This window comes from Gekko japonicus, unplaced genomic scaffold (assembly GCF_001447785.1).
Source record: "Gekko japonicus isolate JY-2015 unplaced genomic scaffold, Gekko_japonicus_V1.1 scaffold192, whole genome shotgun sequence".
NCBI lineage: Eukaryota > Metazoa > Chordata > Lepidosauria > Squamata > Gekkonidae > Gekko > Gekko japonicus.
Genome location: NW_015165835.1, coordinates 1562499 through 1574119, shown reverse-complemented (window position 1 = coordinate 1574119; position 11621 = coordinate 1562499). Strand labels below are relative to the sequence as shown.

Sequence of the window (11621 nt, the reverse complement as noted above, 5' to 3'; positions counted from 1 at the left end):
ATGTGTAGATTTTGCCATTACACAATAGTTTGAAACAATTAACTGAAATTTATCCATGGAAAGAAGCCATATTTAGCTAATTCACTTACTTACCAATACAAAATTTGAGCAGAGCGTATAAAATCACTTCATATAAGAATGTAGTGTGGACATATCATGAGAAGATGACTCACTGGGAAAGACAATAATGCTATAGCAAAAACTAAAAGCAGCAGGAAAAGAGGAAGACCCAGCATGAGATGGGTGGACTCAGTCAAGGAAGCCATGGCTCTCAGCCGGTTTACATGAGCAAGGCTGTTAATGAGAGGATAGTTTTGGAGGTCGTTAATGCATAGGGTCACTGTGAGTTGAAAGCAACTTGATGGCACATAGCACACACACAAATAATATGGGCACAGATAGGTATTTCTGAATTGTTTTGTATCCTTTAGCTTCAGCCATAACTTTTTTGAGAAAGGAAGATGAAAGAAGCATATGCCAACTGCTTATGCAAAAGCAAGAGACACCAAATATGGTTTCAGGACCTCTTTTGAAATCACTGTGGTTCAGTGAAACTGTATTGATAATGTCTACAATTTTTGCATATTACATTATTAAGAAGGTTATATAAAACTCAGATTTCACATGTGGAGGGTTTGAATGGCCTTCCTGTTTGTCTAAGAGAGTTCTCTGCAGACTATCAAAATCTGGGTAAAGATTCTCTTCATTGGAGTCTGGCAGGCTGTAGTCTCTTAGTTCATTAGTTGCATGAAATCTGTTGGTTCCTAGATATATGTTTGAGGCTTCTTTTGTTCAGAATATGATGGTTAACCTGTTAGCAGAAACTCTTCTAAATAAGCAACTGCATTAAAAGAATCCGCTTGCCCCAGTTCAAAGTGCTGGTTTTGACCTAAGCGGTCTGAAGCCACGGTACTTGCATCTGCTTGAATGAACCTATCACCCCATGATCATATACAGAAGCCCTTCTGTGGGAGTTCCCATATTCTCAGATTAGGTGGATTGTGACCAAGTAGAGAGTGTTTTCTGTGGTTATATCCCATTATAGAACTCTCTCCTGAGGGAGATTTGCTGGGTGCCTTCTCTGTTGCCTTTTAGCAGCAGGCATTGCCTGTCTTCTGTGCCTGTGTTTTTGTGAGTTTTTTGTGAGTTTTGTTCTTCCCCCTCCCCCTTACCATTGTTGCCCACCCTTGGGGCTAGAAGGCTGAGTGTTGTTACATAAAGAAACAAAGCTTCCTGCTTTCCTTCTCCACTTCTCTGAGTTTCAAAATGTTAGATGCAGAGCTGAACTGTATATTTAGAACCATCATAGCCAGCATGGTGTAGTGGTTAAGAGTGGTGGACAATAATCTGGAGACCCAGGTTTGCTTCTCCACTCCTTCACATGAAGCCTGCTGGGTGACCTTGGGGCAGTAACAGTTCTCTCAGAACTCTTTCAGCCTCACCTACCTCACAAAGTGCCTGTTGTGGGAAGAAGAAGGGAAGGTAAGCTGCTTTGAGATTCCTTAGAGTAGGGAAAAGCAGGGTGTAAAAACATATTTTTCTTTGTCATGAATGCAGTCATTTTTGGAATGTATCACTTTAGACCACAGCTGAAGATTCATGTTTGAATGCTCCTAACACAAAAAACAATATTCCTCCTACTTGTACACAAAAATTACCATATCAGGGAAACCTATCTGACATGATGTGTTTCACAGGAAGAGAGTTCTTCATGTGGGAAAGGATTCAGACATGATCCTGAAGGGGTACAGTGTATCAAAGGCTGTACTAAAGTGTAATTGAGAATGCATAGCTGAGCTTTACTTTTTACCAGTATTAAAACTTTGATGCGATATAGAAGTTTCCTTAGTTGGGACCAGTGTTCCCTCTAAGCTGTGTTAGTTTGAGCTAGCTCCCAGTTTTTTAGCCTCCGGCTCACACATTTTTGTCTTACCTCAGGAAGGATGGCTTCAGAGCAAACTAATTTATGCAGCAGCCAGGTTCCCTCTAAGCTGTGGAGTCTTGTGAGCAAAAATTCTACTTTGTGAGCTGATGGCATGAAAGTTGTGAGCGAGTGATTTGGCTCCTGCATAAATTAGTTTGCTCTGGAGCCATCCTTCCTCAGCTAAAACAAGAAAGGGTGAGCCAGAAGCTAAAAAACTGTGAGCTAGCTCACACTAACTCAACTTGGAGGGAACACTGGTTGGGACACATTAATTTTTTTTTTAAAAAAATGGTTGTCTCCATTTTCTTTTGTACCAACACAGTACTAAAGCACCAAAAGATTCAGAATGCTTTCAACAATAATGTGAAATGTAAGACTTTACTTTTATCAAGAGGATTATAATTTGCTTGGGAAGTGGCTAGCATCTTTCAACGATCAAACACTTACCTCCTACATTGTTCTTGTAAGTATTATATAATTCTTTTACTCTTCTGTAACGGAATGCCAGCTTCCTCATCCAGTCTACTCCTCCTCTTACACCTGTTGGCAGACAAAGGTTTGCACTACTTGCAGCTGCATGGAAGCCATCAGTTGCAAAACTGTAGGTACTGCAAACACCCAAAATATGTAACAGTGAATACCTTTTCTTCCTACAAAATAAAACTTATCTTATATTATTGTTAATTTTGCTTTAAAAGGCATGGCTTACCTTAGGTCTTGTCCATTGTCATCTGAAGAAACATCATCTATATGTACTTGATCACATTCCTGTTGAAAGAGTCTTTGTTTCAATTTTTTATAATTTATATTTACATGATTTGGTTATGCTTCAAAGACATTGCTTTTCTGAATGCTGAGTTGCAGTTGTGCCACCAGAAGATGGCAGAATCTGCACACTGAAGTCTAATAAGCAAGCTCATCATTCCTGTGGGATAGCCATGTTAGTCTGGTGCAGTGAAAGCGAACAGGAGTTCTGTGGTATTTTAAGACTATCAGATTTATTGCAGCATAGTCTATTTCATCAGACACCTCTGAAAAACATGCTGAAAGTCTATTCTATTCTTAACAGAATCAGCTTTGACCTTCTTCCAAATTGAGGTACTCCTGAGCTTATTATCACTGTACTTGGAAGCTCTAACTTGTGATTTTGAGGATCTCTTTTCCCCCAACCAATTAAATATATTTAAAAAATGATCCTTTGTCTCACATTGAGATCTAGTTATTTCCAAGCAATCTACCTGCCAACCACTTCAGTGCTTAAAACAGCTGCTTGAACTGCATGTAGAATGGTGAGACTACTGCTGTTCACAATAAGGTATGTTACACATGGACTTTTATTTATTATTTGGACTTTCAGACTGCCCTTCCCTACATGTAGGGCTCAGGGCAGTTTACATAAGAATACAACAGTAAATAATCTAGATTAAATTAAAAAGCAATAATAAAATACAGTACAGACAATAGATAAAACAGATTATTCCAAGGTGGTGAGAAATTTCGACAAAAATTGCAACCTCCCATAGTCTCCAGAGGCAACGGGGGGGGGGGGGGGGGGGGGAGACCCGATCTGGCTTTTTGAAATTTTGAATGGTTTAGTGTTTATGCAATTCTCCAGTCTTTTTTTTTAGAGAAATAGCTGTGTTTAACACAAATAAAACTGCATAAATGTACAGCCATCTCAGTCAACCAGTTCACACTAGATTTCTGCCCCATCTTACACGGTTGTATCTCTAGTGCCAATCTAATACCACAACCAGGGCTCTTTTTGTAGAAAAAGCCCAGCAGGAACTTATTAGCATAATAGGTAGAGGCTTGTGTTCCAGTGTTTTCCCCAAACACTCCAGCATATTTTCTTTGAGTATTCTCTGACTTATTTGGTTCCCACAAGGCTGGAATACTCTTTCCAGTACCCAAACCCCTTCTCTTGAAACACCAGTACTCATCGAGTTTTTAACTGACTCTTAAGGTCTCTAAAGGCATTTTTAACCACACCAGATCAGGGATCTCTGCACTGTCCAGAGCTAACTCTCTGTTTGACTGGGTAGGGAAATTCTCCTCTTACTAGAAGATCTATCCACCTTCTTTGGCCTGAATGGGAGTCTCCATCTAACTACCCACTAGTCCTTGCCAACTTTCCCCAGTACTCCAGTCTGTTTTAAAACTGCTTTCAGTCAGGGTTAAATTCCAAAACTGTCAGTACTCGACTCTTCCAAGCTAGAGCTGAAATCACTCAAGGCTCTCTGGCACGGTGAAGAATTAAAGAATCTGTGAAAAATCTGTTTACACAACACTTCTCAGTTTTTAAGTACACAGTCTGTCATAAAGAGAGAGAAGGAAAAAAGGTGGAAAGAGGAAAAGAAAGAAAAAGAGAGAGAGAATGAAAGAAGAAAAAGGGAAAGAAAGAGAAATGGAGAGAAGGAAAGAAGCCCCAACACCTGCAGCCACCCCTTTCCCTTCTCTCTTGAGAAAGAGGAGGGAGAGGGGTGGCTGTCGGCCATGCACCCGATCTACGCTCAGAGATTGGGCGGGCAGGGGCCTTTGGCTCCCTGCACTTAAAGGGAGTCTCTTTAAGTGCAGGGAGCCAGCTTGAAAGGGCCCCGTGCGCCCGATCTCCACTGGGAGATAGGGCGCATGAGGCCTCCCAGCTTCCTGCACTTAAAGGAAGTCTCTTTAAATGCAGGGAGCCGGCTTGAAAGGGCCCCGCACGCCCTATATCTGTTTGGAGATCGAGCGTGCGAGGACTCCCAGCTCCCTGGATTTAAAGGGAGTCTCTTTAAGTGCAGGGGTCCAGCTGAAAGGTTCCCACGCGCCCTATCTCTGCTTAGAGATCAGGCATGTGAGGCCTCCCAGCTCCCTGTACTAAAAGGGAGTCCCCACCCACACCAGCAAGGCCCCAGGCACCCTGAGTGGGCGGGCCAGGGAAACTTACCTTGCTTTGTTTTGCTCCAGCAGCCCGACTGAGTGCTGCTGGGAGCAGGGGGCGTGGCCAAGCTGGATCGCAGCCAGAATGCCATTCTGGTGTGTTCCAGCCCAAAAATAGCCCTGACCACAACTATGTAACTGCAAAATTTGAATTCAATACTTATGTTCAAAACATACTTATATTCCACATATTTGTATTAAAATTGTAATATTTAGATGTTATGGGGAAAGTTCCTACAAAAAAATACCTTAATGAAGTGAAGAGGAGAAACAATATGTATTGTGTCTGTGTGACCTTGTCCTTGCATAGCATTTTTCTCATTCAGATCTACCCTTCCAGGTGGGAGTTCCAAATGCCTGCATTCTCAGGAGCCATGGGCTAGGGGGTGGGAGCTAGGAAGTGTCTTGGAAGAAGCTGCAGGAAGGGAAAAAAGCTAAACATTCCATTCCCTTCTGTTTTTCTGTCCCTACATTCCAACCTCAAAAAGTTTTTTTAAAGTGCCATTGAGGTTTGTTACATGTTTGGTCAGGTTCAGCTCCTGAATTTCTAAAGAACCAATGAAACACCCACCAAATGGGCATGGAAATACAGGCATAAAGACAGGAGGAAGTTGAGAGGACAGACAACCGATAGCCACCCCCTTACTTTGTATTTGATATTTGCTTGGTCCTGAAAAAAAAAATTAAAACAGTCTTATGTTGAACCAGATCACTAGCTCATTATTGTTCACTATGACAGTGGTAACAGCTCTTCTTTCTTCCATGCCCTGACCTGCTAACTGGAAATTTGTAAGACTGAATCTGGGACCTTCAATATGCAAAGCATGTGCTCTACCACTTACTTCCCTTCATATGTTTGCCTATCTTGACTAATACCCCAAATATGAGATGGCCACCAAATGTGTATGTATATTGATATGAATGTGTACAACTAAGTGGGTAGCTAAGCAGGTAGGTATCAACTCCAATTCCCCTTATCCTAGCAGATTTTGATTAATCTTCCTTTCCCTCGGGTCCTACTTCATGAAGCTCTTCTTCTTTCCTCCTTTTCCTGCACCAAATCAATCCAGACCTAGCATCTCTAGGTTGCTTTCTCATGGGTTGCTTGCTTCTCCACTCCTTACCCTTTCTCCTCAACCACAGCTCATCCTTCAGATTACATTTCCATATGTATACTAACTGTTTAGTCTTCTGGAATTTCCCTAATTTGCTTACTCACGCAAAAGAGTTTAGATGATGCTGTTGGCAACCCAATATAGTCTTCTGAGTAGTAATATTACATTTTTAGACATTCTTCATTTATTTATTTGGAACAGAACAGCAGTGCTAGACTTCTAGTGTGGATCAGCAAATTGCTACCCATCCTCCTCACAGGAGAGATGGTCTAGTGACATTGCTCACAATTAAAATGTTCTGCAATGGAGCTTTTTTTTTTTTTTAATACATCTCCTGAGCATTGAATCATAGAAAGACAGAGCTGGAAGGGTCCATAAAGGCCATGTAGTCCAACCCCCTGCTCAATGCAGGATCAGCCTAGAGCATCCCTGGCAAGTGTTTGTCCAGCCGCTGCTTAAAGACTGCCAGTGAGGGGGAGCTCACCACCTTCATATGTAAGTATGCCTGGTTGGTTCCTGATTCTTTTGTTTCAGTAGCATGTTTGTCAAAAATTTGGGATGGGTGTTTGGTGTAGAGGGAGAGGATGACTTCATGATCCTTCCTATTCAACTCCTTGCTCCTGTGCACACAAATACAAAAGCATCCTAATACATCAGCAGGGCTAGTGCGTTTGGACCTCCAGGACAAAACTGTTTAGAAACCCAGAGGTTCATAACTAGATTTCCTAATTTTTTTAAATAGACCAAAATAGTAGTGTACTATTTTGTACTAGTACTGGGGCAAAGTAATAGTACTAGTACTGGGGCCAAGCCTGACACTTTCCTGGTTTATATTGCTTTACAACTTTTATTTGTGCAGCAGGTAGAAACACAGAGATACAGTAACAGCTGTGTGTGTGTTAGGCTAAAAATGATGAGAAGAACGAAAATGAAGTTTGGATGTTGATGCAATGTAAGAAAGAACCTGAAGCTTTGGAAAAATGGCATTTGACGTGGCTTTCTCCAACAAAAAAATTCAACGGTACATTTATTATCATCTTGCACCCTCTTGATTTTTCCAAGATAAACTCTCCCACTCAAGGCAGTGAAGCAGTTCAGGATGAGATGGTTGGTAGGCAGACATAGAGACATATGGAACATTTTAAAATAAGGTATTATAAGCTAAAGTTACACAATAGCTAGCCTGGCTGTTGTAAATCCAATAAGCAGCACATTTACAATTAACATTTAAGTGATAAATGTCCATTACAATCTAATAATGAAGCTATATATGAGAGGATTACAGTGATTAAGTCCTTCCTTTTCTCATTTACTTTCTTTATTATTATATTTTGAAAATGGCTGTCATTAATTCGTGGAATGAAAATATATATCAAAGGCATTCTTTTTTCCCTATTTCTCTTTTCATTTTGCTTCTGAAGACATTTTCTATAGCAGTGTTAATAAATGGAAAAGATGGTTTTCCTATTTCTCATTTTCTGTTTCTACTTTAGTTTAAGAACATTGCCACTTGTTGTTATGGTATTCATGAATGAGCACTAAAAAAAAGATTTTAGATATAAATTTACAGTTTAATGGAATTATTTTCAACACAAATATTAATATTTTCCCAAAATGCTAGAAAATCTGGAAGAAAAATAATGGAAATATTTGTATCAAATTTCAAAAGAACTGTTCACTTTTTAGGCTAAAATCCTAAACATACTTGGACCTGCACAATCCCACTTAAGTGAACACTACATAGTTAATCTACTATGTAATTCAAGCACACATAGGATGTCAGCTTAAATTAATTATCTCCCATTCCCAATGGAAACTAGTAATTTGGTATCATAACATCAGGATATGGTTGTCTGATCATAATAGGAGGTGGAATAGAAATTGGGGCGAGGGAAAAGGTCTGCATTAATTTTAAGGTAAAATACCTTTCAAAACAGCTACAGAACTGGCTACACTCAAGTCACAGTGGGCCACTGGTTGTGCAAGTTCAAAACTAAGAAAGATAAAATATATTTTTCATTACTTAGTGTTCACAAATTCATGTACAATAACTGATTTTTACTGCAGTAACATTAATTTAAATCATCTCAGTGTACTAGTTTTTTGTAGAAATATTTCAGAACTTGACGTTTTTAATAAAGAGTGCAAAACCTACAGATGACCCACAAAAACTATCCTTTTGGAATTGGCAGTAATTTCATTATCCAATAAAAACAATGACTCACAGCAGTAAAAACAAAAATCCTATTATATAGCAGATCTTAGAAATTTCAGTCTGAGGGTGAACAACAACTCCCATTCACTAGTATCTGCTGGAATTAGCTGTAAAATTGGTATGGATTATCTGCCAAGTGTACAGAAATGTTTTTCTTGATAGTTAAAAAATGCATTGTAGGGTGAGTTATTTTCACAATTTATGATAAAGAAGTAAAATATACTTGAACTTCTCAATCCAACTTCTAAATATAACTAGCTAACAAAATTTTATTTTCCTGCAATTCACTGTAAAACTGCAACATATTGTAATATTTTTTAAACTAAAAAGTGGTGCTTAGTCTTTATGGGTAATACCTTTGAAAATTATACATTTAAAATGCAGTTATACATATAATTGTTTAAATATTTATTATGTTTTTCTCAAATTCAGCCTTGTATGAGTTTATATATACTTCCTGTCCACAGATTTCACCAAACACTTAGACATGTCCAAAATATACAATACCTACAAACTGATCTCATCTTCTAGAGATTGCTTTTCTGGCTCCTACCAAGTGTGGCACCCAATGAATGTCCAAATTAATGTCACAAGCAAGATAAAATTTAAGAGTGGAGAATGGAAATAATGGGAGTAGCTGAATTGCATGGGTTCCATAATCCAGAGGATGAGCAATGAGAGTTCTGAAAATTCTTCCATGACATGGGAGCCTTGTTTTTTGGTAATGTCCACAGAATATTCATTCAAAGGCTGGGATCTAGTTACAGATATACTAATACATGGAAAATGTCAATGTCTAGCAATGGCAAATGCCTACTTCCTTACCATTTCTTTCTCAACTGTCAGTTCCTACATTTCAGTATAGCTATCCTAAATGGGTTGGTATACAAGACAGTTATATTGAGGTGTAACGGATCCTTGAAAGATAATATTTCAATATCATCTTTAAAACAACAACAACAACAAAAATATGACTCCTGTTAAATTATAGCACTAAATCAGAAAATTGTAAAATGGTTGCTCAAAAGCTTTTGGAAGACCCACAGAAGTGGGAAACAAGGATTTAACCATACAATCATTTTAAAGACCATTATTAAAATACTATGAAGAAAGGGTTTCACTTTTTTTAAAAAAGAAGTTATTTCTCCCCCAAATTAGTTTTTTAAAATGTGAAGAATTATTTAAAATATTTACATCCTGTGTTGTCTGTCTTCTGAGTCTTTACAGTTCCACAGGGCCTATAAAATGGAGATGTTCCACCAGGCTTATGGATGAGGCAGAGAAATTCCATCTGCATTGGCCTTCCCTTGCTCTGGTAGTCCATCTGTTAATTACCATTCTGACAGCCATGGTCACACATGAAACACAATCTCCTCTGAAAGAAGACGCACTAGCTGTATTGAATCTTTGATCACCATTTGATTGTTTAATTTTAAAATTGTTGCTATGAATTGGATTTTATTTTACAATGATTAATTTATTACTGTTTTAATGTATTGTTAGCTCTTGTTGTTACCCACCCTGAGTCCTGCTGTGCAGGAATAGGGTGGGCTATAAGCCTAATATAATAAATAATAAAAGGATGAATTATATTTATTTCCCATCCTTTTGGCTGGCCACCTTCTCATTTCTCTCTATTGCACTATAAAATTACACTATTATAGATTAATTAAAATGAGATAAAGCACTTTCCCCCCGATCCTCATTCATTCCTCTCTCCCCATCAGGAATTCTTTACTTTCAAAAAAAGAAGAGCCTTTAAAAACTTACAATAGCCCGAACTAGGGCAGGGGTGGTGGTGGGGATAAGAGTAGGGGGGATGTATTGTTAGACATTCATCCCTCAACCTTAATTTAATTTCCCCCATTCCATAATATCTTCAGTGGTTAAGGCTTCTCCTGAAAATATGAGAGGACTTGGGGACATTGTAAACAGGATCTGAAGGAAATGCTTTGATCTCAATTAATATGCCTAAAGAACTTTTGAAGCTGTGAAGGAGCAGTCACCTCACAGTTTAAAGGATCCTGGACTGTATGTGCAGGAAATGAGGGTGTGTGTGTGTCAGGATATGCCAGCCACCCCAGTTTTGCTCCCTACTATTAAGTCCTCAACTTAAGGGAAGCAAGTAGCCACATGTCAAATGAAGGGTGTGTCCTTGTACCCTTCCCTTTTACTGCTAAAATGTAGTCCTGGCTGTTCTTAACCCCATCCCCCACTTTCATAGCTGGGGAATTTAGAAACAAGCCCTTCTGTCTGGGTTACCCAGTTTCACTGCTATACTGCTGGTATGAGACAACTTCCTTTATTATTAGGAGAAGTTATTATAATTAAATATTATTCACTGTCAATTACTTCTAGTTACTGTCAATCTAATATTCACAAATAACTTGGTAAGAGGATATATCAAATAAGCCTGCTTCTATAAGATTACACTGGAAGCAAATTATAACTGAAAAGGAAGGTACTGTGTATACATACCTCCAAGTCATTAAAAAATAAATGTGTATCAGCAAGATTAAAAATCATTTCTTCCATCCGTAGTCCGAGAGTTACTGCCACAGGTGGATCCTTAAAAAGACAGAAGGAATCATGTACAGTGAGACTAAAATGAGCTGTAATTCAAAAGGTAAACATTATAGTTTACTTAAGATTAAGAAATTCATGATAATTAAAGCAATTTATTTTTAGGGGAAATTGCTTAAGAAAAAAAGGTGATTAACTCATAGTCTTATTGATGAACCATATCTAGCAGTATCTGGTTTGAAAACATATTTCTTTTCTAGGAGTAAAAGACTTTCTGACACAAGTTCATCTCCAAATTAAATGATTACTGGAATTACACTTATCCATGAATTCCACCAACTAGACAGGATGGGATTTCTTCCACACATCCTTGCACTGGTTGTATGCATCACTTCTGTCAGTACACTACAGTACTAACATGACAGTCCCCTACCAACAAGGTGGGGGGGGGCAGGGGAGAAGATCACCTTTGAAATCCCATGTTTGCTCAGAATCATCTATATATCTAATTCCCAACATGCCCCCTATGTGCGGATACTTATTTCCGCAGATCTGGGGGACGTGGAGGGTCAACAGATATTCCTGCACACTTGGGGTACTCCCGAGGTGTGCAGAACAATCTGACATGTTTTAAAAAATATAGGGGGGATACTTAAATCCACCCCAAAGTAAACCACGTTCTCTGTGCATGCGCAGAAAATGGATTTACTGCTGGGAACTGTCACGGAGCTTGGTGGGGGTGAGTTGGCACAGGGCTCCTTGCTGCTGTTGGGGAGGAGAGAAGCCTTGGTGGCTGGGAGCCGCACAGGGCTTGCTACTACCATAGTTGTCAATGGGGTGGGGGGAAGTTTTGATGGGCTTGCCAGTTGGGGGGGGGTGCTTTTTAAATTCTAAATTTAGCCACAATGTGAGGTGGCTTGCC

At 39.1% G+C, this 11621-nt stretch overlaps 1 protein-coding gene across 1 annotated transcript in view; it reads right to left on the bottom strand.

Annotated features, from left to right (window-relative positions):
• Positions 1 to 11621, bottom strand: part of LOC107110185 (eyes absent homolog 4-like) — a 232426-nt gene that overhangs the window by 12453 nt on the left and 208352 nt on the right. Inside the window, exons 14-16 of the mRNA XM_015410923.1 lie at positions 10655 to 10744; positions 2634 to 2692; positions 2372 to 2532 (exon numbers count right to left, since the gene is read on the bottom strand). Of these exons, the coding sequence (XP_015266409.1) occupies positions 2372 to 2532; positions 2634 to 2692; positions 10655 to 10744 (310 nt within the window). The remainder of the gene's footprint in view (positions 1 to 2371; positions 2533 to 2633; positions 2693 to 10654; positions 10745 to 11621) is intronic.